Source organism: Ornithodoros turicata, chromosome 4 (assembly GCF_037126465.1).
Source record: "Ornithodoros turicata isolate Travis chromosome 4, ASM3712646v1, whole genome shotgun sequence".
Classification (NCBI taxonomy): Eukaryota; Metazoa; Arthropoda; class Arachnida; order Ixodida; family Argasidae; genus Ornithodoros; species Ornithodoros turicata.
In genome coordinates, this window is record NC_088204.1 from 2,127,772 (window position 1) to 2,145,954 (window position 18,183).

Below are 18,183 nucleotides of genomic sequence, written 5' to 3' on the forward strand. Positions count from 1 at the left end.
CCCCGCAACAGTGGACAAAAGTAGAGGCACCCGGTTGCCGAAGGGGAAAATACGAGGGCGAACGCCAAGACTACATATCGGGATACTCACTAACTGGCAGCACGCGCTCTTCCTGAGTACTACGCGCACCACTTAGCTCGTATATAATCGACACTTTTCCCGTTATTTTATGACTGTGCCTTATATAGAGAAAGCATATTCCCAAAGCAAACTCGGAAGTCTGTGGACAACGGAACAGTGACAGTGATAAAATAACACTCAGGAACTAACACTGAGATAAACAGAGTACAGTGATAAACTAAGCAACAACGAAAAAAAAAATTATTTAGAAATTGCGGACATTGTGCTTCCCCAGCCTGTGCACGCGTCTCCCTCAACGAGCCGCAATTACCGAAAAAAGCGGCCGATAAACGCCTTACGTCAACTATCCTCCTTCGCTGTTTGCTCACCAGGGCGCTGCAACAACATTACCGTATACACGTTTGAACGCTTTTACGAAACTTGCGCTCCGTGTACACGCTGAGGGCTGAACAAAGTTGTGGCCATGTTTGTTGACGACGCGGCAAAGTGCGTTTTCCGGCCATCGAGAGCTGAATCAACAACCGAGACGTCGGTCAAATGGTTGTTCTGGAAGTGGGAGGAACAACATCAATGATGGAACAACTGTGGGCAGATGAACACATACTGTGCGGAAACGGAATCAAACAGAAGAGGCCTTTCTGCGGGGGTTCGTGTCGTTATATTGAAGACGCTGATTATCCACCGGCCAGGAAATATGGAGAATTATCTAGAGGGAGCCCGCTGCTGTTCGAGCCAAGGAATCGTACACTCTTAAAAATGAACTTCACAGCATAGCACGCTCCTAGCCAACCATTATCTCGAATGATATCGTTATCTGCCCTGATTTGTTGAAAACAGGGGGCGTACGCCTTTTCTGTGACAATTATGAACAGCATAAGTGTCACAGAAATGGCGTACGCCCCCCGTTTTCAACAAATCAGGGCAGATAACGATATCATTGGAGATAATGGTTGGCTAGGAGCGTGCTATGCGGTGAAGTTCATTTTTAAGAGTGTAGATATGATATAGGTGTGGAAAGGAGGAGGAGGAACCTGTGTCATCTCAAAGTGTGGCCATATTCTCCCGGTGCAAGTGAAGGTGCATTTCGCGGGAACAACGGACCCCGACAGAACAGGAAGGACTGCTTAAATGACGGCTGGTGTAAGAATAAATTTGGCAGTCGATGCGGGACAGTATAGGAGCTCATCTATACGTCAGCGAACCAAGCACATTTAATTCACTTAAGGCGGGCCCGCATGGTGCGTGTTCATCGCGCTGCTAAACCTCTGCATGTGGCCAAGCACCGTGAAACAATACGCCTGTCAAACCCAGAGATGCGAAGCCCCGGAAAAAAACGAAAATTTTGTGGAAAGAAAAACCGTTTTTTCGTTGTTTTTTTCTCGTCTCCGGAAAAATAGCCCAAAAGTACCGGGCGACAAAATTCAAAAATGTAAATTTTCGTGCCTTCGATGCGTTCCAACCCGCAAACAGTGCCTTAGGTGCCTCTAATCCGCCAACAACCACCAACTTACTCCGTCTGGCCGCTCCAAGCGATCGCCATCGCGTTCCCATAATGTCGGAGTTCTGGTCGGAGTAGACGGGTTGTTCTAATTACCTGAGTAGACAGCAGTCTCATGGGATGCTCTGCTCCGCATTTATGCCTAGAGGATGAACACTATTAAGGCTTCTACCTCATTGTATGCTGTGGTTTGGCCGGCAATGCTTCGACTCAGCAGTAACCACGTTTCAATTTTTTCAAATTTTTCGGAAAAAACTCGAAGAAACCCGTTTTTTTTTCTTTCGAGCGATTCAAAATTTCCGGAGATTTTGCATCTCTAGTCAAACCGCATGAGGCGCAAATCGTTTGGCGTATGTGCTTTACGAAGTGTTGGGACCATTCTCCTCTCCTTCCTGTGCCGTCCTGAAATGGTCGTTTTTGTGTGCGTTCCCTCGTAACTGATTTTCATTTGGTAAAATGGACCCTCACGAGCGAAAGTTGTTGTACTTGGAGATGTCCTTCCGCAGGTTTTTCGTAAGAGCGGCCATTGCTAAAAAGGAAGTAGGACGCTTGGACCGGAACCAGAAGTGACTTGCTGCGCCGTGATTGGTTGCTATGGACGCCCGTGAACTGACTGCTGCGTGAAATATCAAACCTGCTCCGATGCAGCGAATCACGGCGCTACACGAGCAGCTGCGACGTACAAAATTTCGCGTGAAAACTCCGCTTTTACGCAGGAAAAACGCACCATGCGGGCCGGCCTTTTACCGCGTGTAAATAATTATCCCAGAAGGAAATACACCTCTTACTTATAATTACTGTTTACTGGCCGCTCTCCGCGGACAATTTCTGGAGTACAGGCCCCTGTTCCCATTTATCGATAACGGAGGATGCGGATATAGGGAGAAGAGAGCGAACCCTTTTCAGGGTCCGCACAGAACAGACGGGGTCCCGTTGTGCTCGAATCCCCCGTATAAGAGTTTCGTTTCACGCCAAATCCCCAATTAGTAGAAGAGGGATCTACGGTGTGTATACAGGTGAGGGACGTCCTAATGAGGATTCCCCTTTCTTTCAACTCGAGTGTACGGCAATTACGGCAAATTGGGAGGAGAAAGAAGCCGAAGAAAAAAGCGTTGACGACGAGGGTTTTAAAGGAGGAAGCTGAACGAAAGGCTAAGCATTATGTAGTGACGACATTCCCAAAGCTCGCTAATATATACATTCATTCACGTATCTCTAATACCATCAGGAACACCGGACTAAAGAGAGAAAGCAACGTGGACAAACATGGTTGTGTGGTTTTACGTGATAACCTCGCAGATGTTCTCTTCTCCCGTTCTCTGCTACCGAAGAGAGAGAGAGAGAGAGAAAGCAAGCGCGAGAAAAAGAAAATTAGGTAAAATAATTAAATAGAAGAGGCCAATAGGAAATGCCCTGCAAAAAAGAAAATAACGGAAGTAAAGAAAGATGGTGATGAAGATGCCATTACTTTATCGCTTTAATAACGGCACGTAGCCATAAAAAAAGCTACAGAACTGCCAATTACTCATTGCTGTTCAATTTATATCCCAACGTGGATGTTCTCATACTCCACATGCCGTTTATTCTACGAACGTTCTGTCAAAAATGTCACAGAATTTCGGCGAACTCAATCTTTCTTCACTCGATCCTCCCCCCATCGTACATACACACACGCACACACAAAAAAAAAGAAAAAGAAAAAAGAAAAAGAAACAAAAATCATGGAAAGCTAAACAGTGAAAATCCCTCCCATACTTAATGTACGTCACACAGCATCAAACACGAGCCATGAACACCAACCCTGCGCACTAACCACCCTCCCCACAATGCTTTTACATTCTTGTGGATTCTTTAAAACCGAGCTTTACGATCCTTCAACCTCCATCAGTGCAGCGGAGCATTCCCCATCCCCAGCACCACTTCCTGTCGCGTCTCTGCATGGAAAGCACCGGCTGAAATGGTTGCCCGTGGTGTGGCTGGGAGTGCCGACAAAGGATTCTCCATTCGGATCGTAAACTGGAACTGACAAACCGAATCTCACGTTTCCTGCCTCCGAGCCCTGCCGAGGAGCCATATGAAATTTTACGGCCCGCTTCATGACACCCCCATCCAACTGCGGCTCCGACTGTACATCTGCTATCGACTTCGCAAACAGACAACACACGGGGATTGAGATGTTCAGTGGCTGAATAAGAAGACCAGCGTGCCTTATGTGAAGCGAAGCGTGAAGAAATTCGATAGAAAAATATAGCGTGTGAGAGCAGTCTTGGGTCTTTTAAAATGGATAAAATACCCCAGTGCGAAGGTAAAACAATGGGACGAGACGAACACAGACGAAGGGACGACGCACAGCACTGACTGCAACCAAAAGAATTTATTTCCGTCCACTATCTCCTTTTAAACTAATACCTTCTCTCCACACTAACTACAGCATCACGTAAGAATACATTCTACGCAAGAAAACATTCTATCTTATCAGACAAGGTTACTGATGGTACACTTATGCACGAATTCCCCAATTTCTTTATCGTTAAAGCTTCCAAGTATAGTAACGCCCCTTGTTTCTTGTTTTTATACAAAACTTTTGTGCTATTTAAGTCGGGTTCACATCCATTACACTGTGCGAGGTGCCCACCTAATGTCGTTTCCATTCTTTTACTATTTTTGTTATGTTCTCTTAGCCTTGTGTTTAAGCACCGTGTTGTCTGTCCAACATATTTCTTCCCACATTTTAATGGAATACTATACACTACCCCTATAGCACATTTAACGTACGTTGTTTGATGTTCAACTTTACACCCGGTGTTCCGCTCCTTATTTACACTATTAAGTAGGGAATTAAGACTTTCTAAATACGACATCTATCCCAAACTTAGATAATTTCTTTAACCTATGCGATGCCTTATGCACACACTCAATGACAGCGAACTTATTCTTCTCCCTAGCCCTTTCTTGTTTTGATCCATTTATTAAACGTGTTAGTACACGACTCAATATGTCAGTGATAATTGCCTCCGGATAACCAGCCCTCTCAAGTCTATGTATTTGCGCAACACAACTCGCAAACATTCTGTGCTCACAGGATCTCTCTAGCGCGTTTTCAGTCTTGGGTAGTAGCTAAGTTACAAGTAACGTGTAACTGCAACTACTAGTCACCGCTTTTGGTTAAAGTAACTGCAAAATGTAATTGTAACCAAACTACTCAGGTACGGCAATATTTTACACGCATCAGTTCCCTTTTCCCGGGTGTGGTTTTGTCGAGGCTTGAAGTGCACTGTCGTTTTTTCCAACCAGGAATTCCACGAATCTTGTCATCTCGTACACAGCCAGGGTGATCTAGACTGACCCCCCACCGTGGTGTCAAGGCCTATGGAAAATCATCCGCTTATAACACGGTAAACTATGTTTGAACAGTACAAGGGCAAAAACTAATTTTTTGAGAGTTACGTTTATTCTGCTTTTTTTTTTAATGTAACTGTAAAGTAACAGTAAGTTACATTTCAAAAAGAATAACTGTAACTCAGTTACTATTTTTGCAGGCTAACTGTACCTGTAACTTCGTCACTTATTTTTGTTTAGTATCTTACCCAACAAAGACAATAAATGATGGGAGCTAACAATGGCTGACACAAGTTTTCGCTCACCACACCAAAACTCTACATCTACAGCCAGACAAATCACGGGTCGAAGTTGGCACAAAACTGCATGCGCGTGAGAGCATGTCCTCCTTTTCTTTATTTTTTTTTTTATTTTTTTTTTTTTTGTAGAACAAACCACGCGTTGCACCTGCGCGCCAAAATTTGCGCTCGGACTGCTGGTATGTAGGCATATTAAAGCGTACAAAATTTCACAACAATATCTTTTAAAACTCAGAGGATATACGCGTGCAAGAACGGCAAAACTGAAACACTCCAATGCAGGGCAGGATTTCCTAGACGTTTTTGCGCGAAAACTATTCGGTAGAAATTATTCATTTTACCGCTGTTGATCATCATGTACTTCTAGATATTAAAACAAAATATATTGAAAATCGAGGAGGTCGATGGGACCTCCCTTCATGTACTGACGTGAAACCGGCAACTTAATAACTCAAGACGTTCGGGTGACCTCATGAATTAGTGCCAAATAGAGTTATTTTATCCGCGATTATTTCTAATTTTTATTTCTCTTCACTTGATCTTGTTTTCTTCGTTACCTTTCAAATCAAACCCTTGACTAGACAGACACTAAATATGTGGCGAATTTCACTGCAAACCGTGTCTCACATTGCAAATTGTTTCAGACCGACAAGCAGGATCCCCCATTGAAGCAATAGGGAAGAATCGGCCAAGGCGACAGTTCACTGGGTGCACGCGGTTCACAACGCAAATAAGGGTACTAAAAAAGGGTTCGAGATGATTGGTTCTTTCGTGTTCCGCACAGACGAATCAGTAAGCGAAAAGAGGTGAAAGCGATTGGCCCGCAAAAAATAAAACAAATCAAAGAGAACAGAAGACAGACAAAACGATTGAAGTCCCGGAAGGGTTTCCTCTTTGCAAAGACTCAGACAGGTTTTGTTTTTCTTATTTATTTATTTATCGGTGGTTGCACACGACTCAAAATATCTCGAGTGACCAATTACGTCTATAGGTCGGTGCTTTTCTCAAAGTTGTGGCGCGTAGCTGTAATTTAACTGGTCACTCCACAAAACGCGCAATTTTCGAAAACCTCATAAAAGCAGCCTCTCCCAACGTTCAGTTCTTCGCCTTCCTCGCTCGATGCCTTTCGCTCCTTCAGCATATATGGCCATATGCGATTAGGGTGTCATCCGCTTCAACTAATCGCCGAATAATATTTCGAGCGCGGCCTCTGGTGAAAAATGCCTGCTCACGCGGGTGAAAGCAGCTTGTTTTCATTGCCACATGCAGCCAGCAGCTGAAAACGAGGTTACGTCCAGTTGAAGTAGCCATCGAGGCTTGTTCAGCCTAAAAGCGGTTTCGCTTGCGACGATGGAAAGGTCGACCCGTTAGACACTCTGTTAATAATAATAATTGAATAATTGGGAGTTTACGTCGCGAGACAACTAAGATCATGAGCGACGCCACAGCGGTCGGTCTGTGGATTGCTTTTGCCCACCTGAGGGTTCTTTGACGTGCGATGAAAGCTCACCACATGCACGGCACCCCGTATTTAACGTCCCTCGCGCAAGACGGCGTTCCCTCGCCAAGGAAAACGTATCCGAGCAAATGTGTTTCCGAATCGGGATTTAGACCAATCCCACAACCAGTACGCAAGGCGACGAGCACAGAAGAACACGAGGCGAGATCGAGCACTTCGTAGAATGTACTTACTTCTTCCGCACACTTGAAACGCGCACTCGAGCAATGAAACATTTCCTTTTTGCTCTATCGCCAAACATCCTGTATAGTTCACAAGTCCCGAGCACATCGTACATTTAGACACTTTATCCGCCTTATCAAACAGAAAGAGAGCGAAACCTTCAGACACGCCCACCTTCCCGCCCGCTTCCTTTTAAAAGCTCTCTCGTAAATGCGGAAGAAACGCTACATGAATCCACGAGAAACGACACGGGCCTAGAAGCGATACGATAAAAAGTAAGATAACGCATTTCACGAAAAAGAGACGAGAGATAAGATTCGCGCGAATGAGGGTGGCCCCTATACGAAAGAAGAGAGACATATAGGATACAATCGGGAAAAGAAAATGGTGAAAAAAAAAAGCAGTGTTGTGTACATATTGTATGAACATGCACGTGGAAAATACGTCTACACAAGTGCATTATACAAAAAAGCGTTCACGGTAGCTTGCTGGAGTGCATACAAATAACCTCCATTTGCGCGTCGTCGTACTTTCTTTTTTCTTTGACGGTTTCAAACCAGGATTGATGCGTGTATTCCCGTTAGTGGAGTGCGAATGCTGGTTTACAAAGTGAAACACTCGAAGAGGATGAGGTCTCTGTTCTGTATCGCTACACGTAGAGAAGGAAGCTCTTTCTTTCTTTCCTTTCTTTCTTTTTTTTTTTTTTTTTTTATGGGATAGCTAGGTAACGCTAAACACGTTCATAGCGAAATCAAATGAAATTTGATGGTCGTGTACTCGATACTATAGTAGGACTTTTTTTTTCTCGGGATAAAACTGATTCCAATCAGTCGAAAGAGAGAACAAAGCCAACAAAGGAGAGAAACGCGTACAAAATTTTGCCGGACGATTACTGCGTTGTCGACGCCCACTCTTAAAAATGAGGTGGTGCTGGAGTGAATTGGTGAGAAATGCAGTTTCTGCACTCTTAGACATAAGCGTCCTTTGTCTCTTAAAAATGAGGTGGTGGTGGAGGTGGTGGTGAAAAGGATCGCCGCTGTCGGCCTCACAGAGGCGAGCAACGTCACGACTGACGCCCTGGGGAAATGTGCGTTCTGGGCCGACTTCTAGGGGAACTGTGCCGACATATGAACTTCACCGCATAACACGCTCTTGGCCAATCATCATCACAAATGACATCGTTTAGTCCCCTGACGTGCTGGAAACGGCAGACGTACGATTTCGATTTTTTTTTGTTTTTTTTTTTTGTGTGTGAATTGTGCAGTGCATAACTGTCGCAAAAAAAAAAGTTCAGAACGATATCATTCGGGATTATGGTTGGCCATAGGAGCGTGCTATGCGGCGAAGTTCTCCAGCAAATATTTATGTCGTGCGTTGTCTTTTTTTTTTTTTTTTCGTTGGAATGCGCGGAATGACCGCTAAACACTCTGGCCACAACATTCTGGAAGTCTTGCAACTACAACTCTCGCCCCGCGAAGGCTGTCCTATATAGGTACAAAAAAGGTCCCAAGAGGACAACCCACGGCGCACGTAATCCACCGATGAATAGAAACAATGAAGAACATTTCCCTCTAGCATTTTCTGCGCTAAAGATCAGAAAAGCCCGGGCGGCTAATTAAAAGCGGGCCAACAGCATAACGGAGGCGATCAAGCCAACTGCGAACGCTAATGACGTCAAGGTGCCGCTAACGGCCAGCTAGAACGACGCTAATGGTGCTCACGATCGACGCCCTCGGTGGAACGATAGGAGACCAAGAAGGAGGAGATGGGGAAAACAACCGAGGGGAAAAAAAAAAAATACGGAGCTTTGCGAAGAGAAGGGGTTACGGTCGGTCACTCGTTGTCCGCTTTATCTGCTTACTCGGTTGGGATAACACGGACGCTTCTGCAATTGGACCATTTGCGGAGATTTTAGTCTCTCTCTCTCTTGTGGTGGGCTTAGCGTTTCTGTCAGATAAGGGTGGTGGAACGAGGTTGGAATCTGCGGGACTAGACGGCTTTTCTTCCACTTGCGCCAAAGGGTGGCGTAACTGCTTCTCATAATTGGCTTCGAAACGTCACGACTAACGGAGCAAAGCTGTAGTACCAGCGGCATGGCCGAGTGGGCTAAGGCGTCCGCTCGTTCGTGGTAACCAAGGTCGTGCTGAAGACTGGGAGGTGGTGGGTTCGAATCCTACCGCCGGCTGTGCTGTCTGAGGTTTTCCCTGCGTTTTCCGAAGACTTTCCAGACGAATGTCGGCACAGTTCCCCCTGAAGTCGGCCCAGGACGCATACTAGCCCCCCTGTCCCCCACTCCTTCCTGCTATCCTCTCTCCGTCTGTCCACATCTGTACGTCGCTCATAGCCACAGTTGCTTCGCGGCGCTAACACCCAATCAAAAAAAAAAAAAAGCTGTAGTGGAGGGAAAGATTTGCGGTGAAGTTAGTAATAATATGTTTGTCCGTGCACGAGAACAGACACGGGGCACCATGGTATTGGCGCACACGTACATTTACAGAAAGGTACAACTGATAGAATAAAATTAAGAAAATGCGCAGCTGAAAAGTACTGCCTACACAAACAAATATATGTATTCGGTGTACACCGCTGCAGTTCGAGAGTACGCATAAAGAACAACGCGAATTTAATTCCTGGCTACGCGAATCTTATTAGAGAGCGTGGGCAATAGCAGGCCGAAAAAAGGGTACCTACAACAGACAGGACGTAACATCTCGCCCGAAGGCCAGATTACGAAGAACAAAACACATCACAATGGGGCGTCCTGTGACGACATCCGTTCTATAAAATTTGCCGGAAAACGGAGGAAAAAGCCGGTGAGTGAAACCCACTAGCACCTTCCAATATTTAGCATGTCCGCTACCGCCAGTGCCAAGATACTGCATGCAGCCGGCCACGACTGCACATACGAGCCAAGTTCAATTCGGTTCCATTTGTGAAACATATACCTTTGCCGCGCTGTCTCCCGCCTTTCCTTTCAACATAGAAAAAGGTAAAAGGTTCGCTGCAGAGCACTTTCGGTTGTCGGGCTTATTATACTATATGTAAACGAGAACTCTGATGCGATATGGCCTAGCCCACACATTTCCATAACAAAGATTATTCCTTTCCTTTCACGCGAGATTCTCGACAGTTGCGTGTTGAGGGAACTCGTATCCAACTACGGACTAAAGGCTGCATCAAACTACCCAACCCTATAATAATTTCGCCATCGCTAAACTGTAACACCTTTCGCATCCCCCCATCCAAAAACGCACCCATCCATATTCCAGCTTCAGAACCAGGCGGCAGGAGCGCCGCTTATTAAAAGCCCGTAAAGGCGATCAACTATTAACCGGCTCGAATGCTTCCAAATCCTGTATGTATATGCGCGCACGGACAATGTAAGCGCGCTTGTGTGAGAGGAATTCCACGGCTGCCTTGCAAATGAAGGGCACCATTTTCCGGGCGCCCGAACCCTCCTGGCGGAATTAATGGAAACCTCCAGGAGAGATTGCGTGTAGTTAGCGAGGACCGTTCAGGTACAGACGGCATTAACGGGTGTTGACTAAGAGGGACACGTGGCTCACGTCCCTCGGTCTGATGAGTTTTTTCGCCTGGATACATCTGCTGCGAACGTTTGTGCGTGTGCTGAGAGCGCTGGTGTGTGTAGTGGAGTCTCAACTGTCCTGGACACGTCCCCGGTACAAATAGACCTCCCACCAGTTACGAGATTTAAATTGCGTCCGACGATGAATATGAGCCGCCCGTCATATTCCGAGTTTGACGTGCACTTCTAAAAAACGGAGCTTGCGGTGAAGAATGATACCGTTAGAATTACCGATATAATTACCGTTACAGAATGATACCGTTATCCTTTCTGATTTGTACGTCGTACGTCTTTTAGAGACAATTAACGTAACTGCGTGAGTGTCACAAAAAGGCCTACACATCCCGTTATTAACCAATCAGGGGGCTTAATCACTTCATCGTCGTTACAGTCGTTACAGCCTAACGTATGGCGGGAAATTCAAAAAGGTGGGCACGTGACACACTGCGCGTGACGTGTACCACGGCCTTCACGTATCGCGCAAAGAGCGCCGTGCAAGTGTTTTATCACGTGCCCACCTTTTTAAATTTCCCGCCCGCCTTTTTGAATTTCCCGCCACTCGCTAGCTTGTAACGACCGTAACGACAATGAATCGATTAAGCCCCCAGGGGGCACGAATGATGTCATTCGGGACGGTGGTTGGCTAAGAGCGTGTTTTCTGGTGAAGTTACGTTTTACGTTACGGTTAGTTATGTTACGACTGACGCCCTGGGGGAATGTGCGTCCTGGGCCGACTTCTGCCCACTGCTGTGAGGCCGACAACGGCGAGCCCTTTCACCCCCCCCCCTTCTTTTTTTTTTTTTTTTTAAGAATGGCTTCGGAAATAAGCAAATGACACGCACAAATTTCGAAATGACGTAAGCATCAGCTGGCAGCCTGGCGCACCTTGGTTGTGCGACCGGTACAAGGGAGACCGAGATCTTGACTTTTGACTCCAATCATCTGCGGATGTCAGGCTTCACCAAATACGAGGAGGATGACAACGACATTACGGAACCCTTTGGAAAGCTCACGATACTCAGTTGTAATAACTGGTTGCCAATTTTATCGGAATATTTTGTCCGCGCACATTCATTATCGAACTGAGCAATCACGTAGCAGCATGCAGCGTTAACTTTGCTTTTGGTTTAGACCAAAACGCTCCTATTCCTTTCCAATATCTGAGAAGGACACGTCGGCGACGCGACTATGGTAAATCAGAGGCACGTGAAGAAGTAAAACACAAGGATGACAAAGGATTAAGCGAACGCAACGTAAAGCAGGAGTCCAGTGTTGTACCCGCTACCCGAAAAAGGTAGCGCAATACCGATACGCGCTACCTGAGCAAAAAGTAACGAAATCCCGATATCGTTACACGTAAAAAGTAACGCGATACTTCATGCGCTACTTTGTAGGAAAGAAACAAACAGTATCGTTGATGACGTACTTCGAACGTCTTAAAATAATAAAAATAAAACAATATCTCAAAATAATAAATCGACGTCCAATGGAGGTTACACGTAGGTTGCCTGAAGGCTACAATTTTGAAAACCGTTGTTTTTACAGATTTACTAAAGCCTACTCGGTATCCTGCATATCTTTTTATCTTCCTCTAAAGCAAATAAAGCACAAAGCAAGTCTACCGATAAAAGGCTCAGCAGATTTGTCACAAAAAGAACTCGGATTGCCCGGAACGAGAAGTTAGTAAACATACCATGGTGTGCTTTTTCAAATTGGACGTTGACTTCCTTGACGCACAGATAAAGCTTTCCCACCGAGGCGCATAGTAGACGTCTGAACACCACGCTACTGTTTTGTACTGTAGCAGGCCATGGTCCCTCCATTGCAGCGGACAAGAAATGGCAACTGTCAGGCACCTAAGCGCACGTGGTGCAATGTCATGTGGAATGCCATGACTCATAGCTAGCGAGGACGGCTCCAGAATGGAGTGACGTCAGTTTGCAGACAACTCCGACAATGCACCAATCAAGAAGGTTCATCCCAAATAGGGAACACGTGGATGACCCATCCTCTTTGTAAGATAACGGCCTCTGTGCCTAGGGTTGCCACCTTTCGTAGTGAAAAATACCGGCTGGGGGAGAGGAGGTGGAATAGAGAGAAAGGAGGAAAGGCTCGTGGAAAAGGGAAAGTGGGTGAAAGGTGGACGAGACACACACACATACAGAGAGAGAGAGAAAGTGCTCGCTCAAGATAATACGGGGAAACATATGTTCCTGTGGTTGGCTGTGTCATTGATGCTAGAAATAACAATGATAATAATAATAACAATGAATAATAATAAGAACGAATAACGACTGGTGACTGCGGAACTGGGTCTGTGTTCCAGATTTATTCGAGCTGTAGTGGAATGTTTAAGGGGAAATCCCGTAAAAGCCCTTATGAAAGGTCTTGAGCCACAAATACCGGCAAAAGGCTGCCGGTATCACCTTCCTACCGGCAACCGGCAGAGAGCCCAAATAACCGGCCGTGCTGGTATAATACCGGCCTGGTGGCAACCCTATCTGTGCCCTCCTTTCGGCTATTTGCCCGGTCTTCCCAGAATGGGTTGTGATATCGGGCAGCTTCATCGAAGGCAGACAGAGTGGAGGTTTGATGATAGGTCGAAGTCGAGTTGTCGCGAACCCCAGCTCGGAAAGTAGCGGTAGCGCTCAAAGATTGCGCTACCGCAAATTTGTAGCGGAAGTACTTCTTTCGTTACCAGTTTAAAAAAGTAGCGCGATCTCTACTCTGCTACCGAAAAAAGTAACGGATACGGTAGCGCCGCTACTAGTAACGGCGCTACGTACAACACTGAGCAGGACGTAACACGCACACGTAGCACACTGTACTGAACCGCGTTGAACAGACAGACAGACAGACGATGCGATCAATGTTTCTACACTGTCCAGCAATGACGTAACTATGGAAACATTGTAGTGACATACAATACAAATACCCTTATAAAGTTCCGTTACTTCAATCTTTTGTCTTCTTCATATGAGACTTCTTTCTTCATATATCGGTAGAGCCCTGAACCGGTAATCCAGAAGATGTGGGTTCGAGTCCTACAGCTGGCTGACCTTTTCAGTGACTTCCATCTTTCTTCATAATTCTGAACACGATCCGCTGTTCATACAGAAGCAGAGCCATACAATAACGAAACGCACACTGATCCGAAACTCTCGTATTAAATGCGCGGATTACATGTGGGCTTAGTAAATGTACGGCTAGAACGACAATACAGTAACTTTTGAGCAGTACCTTTTATAAAGGTTACTTTGCAAACAGACAAGAAAAACGAGCCAAGTTAATGCAAACGCGGAATTCGTTTAGAAGTTACAACGTCCCCATAAAAGGATAAGTTACGACGATTGGATTTGGGTCGCACTCGGTAGTAACTTCTATTGCTCCTACAATGTCAGGTTACAAGTTGTTTTTAGCCTCTAAATAGAGGTATAGGGCGTGTAACCTCTACGACATTTTGACATGTACGTCTATATATAGAGGTTACACGTCGCTAAAAGTTGCAATAAAGGGTACCGAGTTAAAATCGCACACTTGCGGGGCATTGCCTAGTGGGTAAAAGTATCCGCTCGTTTGTGGTAGCGTGAAGACGGGGAAGTTGTGGGTTCGAATCCTACCAAAGGCAGTTTCCAGACGAATGTCGGCACAGTTCCTCCTGAAGTCGGCCCAGGACGCATACTAACCCCTTGTCCCCCGCTCCTTTCTGCTGTCCTCTCTCCATATGTCCACGTCTGTACGCCGCTCATAGCCACAGTTGCTTCGCGGCGCTGACACGGAATCAAAGCGATCATGACGTCATCATCACACAAATCACTCGCGATGATGACACCGGAGTGCGAGTGAGTTGTTTTTCTCTCTCCCTCTCTCTCTATGAATAAGGGGACACAAATACGGGACGACTGCTAGGACAACGAAAGCCACTTTGAGCGCCTCCAGCTACACAAACCTCCATATGGCACGCGAGCCCAAATTCTCACACACACTGTCCCACACAGATCCCCGACCGGCAACAGAAGCGCGCACACACACATGCCGGGAATCCACGTTAGCACAAGAGACGGAGCAGCACAATATGGGAAAGGAGACCCCATTTCCCTCGGGTACGGAGCCATATTTGCGGTGGCCGATGACCGTGACCACTCCCATCTCTGCCACTGATGAGATGCTGCTCGGATCCCGTCTTTCTTTCTTTCTCTCCTACATTTCTTCTTATTTTTTTTATTGTTTTTTTTTAGTTTTTAACTCGAAAGCACCTTTGTTCACCGACCTGAACGCGAGTAGATCACTCGGCAAAGCAGAATTCAGCGAAGGTCGCGGGTTTATAGGCCCTGTATCTTTGGTTGCAGCTTGCACCACACGCTATTCGCTAATTTTCTCTCTCTAGTTGCGGAAGAGGACGTGAGATTAATCTCATATCCGAGCGTTCTGTCGAAAAATTGTGCGCTCACTTGCGCAGAAGCATTTAAATGAACAACCTCGAAGCCGCGCATTTTTCGACATTACCTAAAAAAAATAGTGACACCCGCAGGGCACGTGTAAGTGTTTCAAGTGATAGGCGTTTTCCTCTAAAACCGCGCGATGGCGCTTCAGTACTCCCGTAAGACAGCTCCGCCGCACATCGCGTAGCGCTGCAACGAAGCCATCTGCATAGTTCTTTTTTTAATTTTAATTCCGTGCTAGCGCCGCGAAGCAACTGTGGCTAGGAGCGGCGCGCGCATGCGCGGACAGATGGAGAGAAGATAGCGGGAAGGAGTGAGAGAGAGGGGGTTAGTATGCGTCCTGTGGGCATGCGACTTCTAGAGTAAACTATGACAACATTCGGCTGGAAAGCCTGACAGAAAACGCAGGGAAAACCTCAGACGGCACAGCCTGTGACGGGACTCGAACCTGCGTCACCTCCCAATCTCGGCGTGGAAGACGATCATCCTAACCGCTACGCCACCTATCATGTTTTGTGTTTGTCCCTAGATGGAGCTCGTATCGGCTCGTATGCCTATCTGTTCCCAAGATCATCGTTCGAGAAAAAAATAGAAGAAAAGAAACGTGATGCAGGTTTTCCAGCTAAAAAAAAGCAAAGGCGCAGGGAAGAGCGACACGAATAAAAGGTTGCCAAGTGCGCGAGATCGATACGTGGTAAAATAATTGGCTCTCGAAGTGCGATCACTGAACTCAATGCCCCCTCAATGAAAGTGAAACCGAACGGCACAAAACCGTGCCCTGTACATCGCGAGTCTTCCACCAAAACAGCGTGTCGCATCTGGTGGCAATTAGGCGTATAAGCAGGGCCACATGTGTCGCTTCCTTCTGTCTGTCTGTCTGAAACATCGCAGACGCCATAACAACGCCCTTTATGGAATGCGTCATCTCCTGCACGCGGAAGGTAGCTCAAGGTCAGACACCACAGGGCCTTCCATCAACAGCCGTTAATTCTTCAATCGCAGTATGCAAGTGGGACATGTGGGGACTTCATTATTTCATAACCCCAGTTACCTCTCTCGGACAGCCTGGCACGCGTAGCCGATTCAGTTATAAATAATAGGTCCCGATTTTAGTTGAAATATCACGTACGGTGACCTTGAGCATAATAGGGAAGCACACAAGGGCATTTCTTTAGCTCTGGTTTGTGTCCGACGGAGGGCGCTGTATTCAGCTGTTAGCATTCCCCAATTTTTTAACGAGAAAATATTCTATATCGATATTTGATAAGCACGACGCAATTTTATATATGTGTGAGTAAAGAGTAAAAAAAAAGTACAGTATTTACCTTCACTCGCAAATTGTAAAGCTTTGAAATTTAGCGAGGCTCCTATCGGAGACAGCAAGTGAGATGTATATCAAGATTTATATCGACCACCAATCTAATCGCGTCTGATCTCATATCGCAATCGAACAAGAACAGACAGTCTAATCGCCGCTATCTTTCGCATCACCTTCCATAAATTCCGCGTCACCACCGCGGGGCAACTATGGCTATGAGGCATGCTGAAAGCTGGAGAGTGAACTCCACGGAGGAGCATGCATCCTGAGCCGATTTCAATAGCAAGATGGGCAAGACTGCTAGGAATCCCAGGGAAATCTTGGACAGCAGAGCTGGATTCGAACTCACGACCTCTCGTTGTTTAGCATCACCTTATACCCCTGCCACACGGGCATTTTTCAATGATCATTGAATTCAATGGTCACTGAACACGCGCGTGGCGCCACCAAGCGAGTAACGTGTCAACTTCGCAAAAAGCATTGGATCCAATGCTTCCTGAAATGCTGACACGTCACACCCTAGACGGCGCCACGCACGCGTTCAATGACAATTAGTTTCAATGATCATTGAAGAGTGCACGTGTGGCAGAGGTATTAGCAGGGAGGGGCAACGGTAATGGTAACGGAAACAGAAACGGTATATTACCGGAAATGGAGATGGTAACGATAACGGAAACGGAAACGCATACTCCATTACCGGAATCAGAAACGGAAACGAAAATTATCGTCCGGTATTGAATTCGGGTAATGGATACTGTCGCGCAATGACATTTCAGTGACTTTTGATTTTATTTTTGCATTTTGATGACTCCATTCCCTGCAATGCTGTAAATACTACACGACAGCATGGAAACAAAGCAAAATATTGAATATCGAGGGTGCATCACCCGCTTACCTACTCGTCACATTACCTACCTATATCATGACATCATGACATGAGACTTATACAACACAGACGCCATGCACTCTACTCCACTATAGCAGGAGGATGACAGCATAAGAATTTTTATATATTTTTTTTTTTACTTTGTTCATTTCACCGTGGCCATGGCAGTATTGCTTACTACTGAGAACGTCCGCCTATGAATGCGACATTGGATGAAGGTTACGTTCACCCTGAGTTGCTGGACTCAAGAGTGACTAAAGACAGAAGACTGACTGAAGACATGTTCCTACACTTCTTTAAAAATCTTGCAAGATGTGCGCATTCCAATGACATAAAATTACTTGTGTAGTGTGTACGCGCGACACCGAAGCAGCACTTGGGCAAAACAGAGTGCTGACAGAGTCGGACGGGCTGTCCTCCGGCACCTCTGTAACAACCGTTCCATTATGCCGGAAACAGTAACGGAAACGTAACGGAAACGAAATTAAAAGCTGGTATCAGAAACGGATAACGGAAACGAAAATATAGCAGTAACGAAAATGGAAACGGTAACGAAAATACGTCCGTTATCCTTCCCTGGGTATTATTTGAGTTTATTTGTCATCACTATTAGAGTTTATTAGAACGAGCGGCTACTGTACCCTTGGATGACGTTCTACGATGACCTTAATTACCACCGATTTCTACCCTCCAATTTATTCCTCGAAGGACAGTAGGTAAAAGGGTAAGCAACAAACCGATCCCGTAATTGCTGAAACGTCGACGTCCTTCAAATTCACGACGGCACCATTTTTTTTTTTTTTTTTTTTAACGCCAGTTTTACAGTAAGGCGCACATCATCGTAATTATGGAGACTTACTTTCAGAACCTTCCGTCGCAACTATAAAGAGAAAGCCCTCGTTAAAGAGCTCCCTTCTGGAAACACTGATTATGGAAATTGTGCAAACTCAGCCTATATGCAGGTACGTACAGCCTCGCTCGTCTGTTTAAAATAGTTAACTGTTAGGAAAACAAAAGCGAAAACTCCTTTTAAACGCCCGTGGAAAAAGTGCG

At 45.9% G+C, this 18,183-nt stretch overlaps 1 protein-coding gene across 4 annotated transcripts in view; it reads right to left on the reverse strand.

Annotated features, from left to right (window-relative positions):
- Positions 1-18,183, reverse strand: part of LOC135390645 (tyrosine-protein kinase transmembrane receptor Ror2-like) — a 133,742-nt gene that overhangs the window by 106,541 nt on the left and 9,018 nt on the right. The window contains exon 1 of one of the 4 annotated variants that reach the window (XM_064620434.1): positions 12,178-12,306. The exons of 1 other annotated variant lie outside the window; for it this stretch is intronic. Coding sequence is in view for 1 of the 3 variants with exons in the window: in XM_064620433.1 (XP_064476503.1) it covers positions 6,910-7,006 (97 nt within the window). In the remaining 2 variants the exon portion in view is untranslated. Of the gene's footprint in view, positions 1-6,694; positions 6,824-6,909; positions 7,041-12,177; positions 12,307-18,183 lie in introns of those variants that run through there. 2 more of the 4 variants (XM_064620433.1, XM_064620435.1) reach the window with 2 other exon arrangements.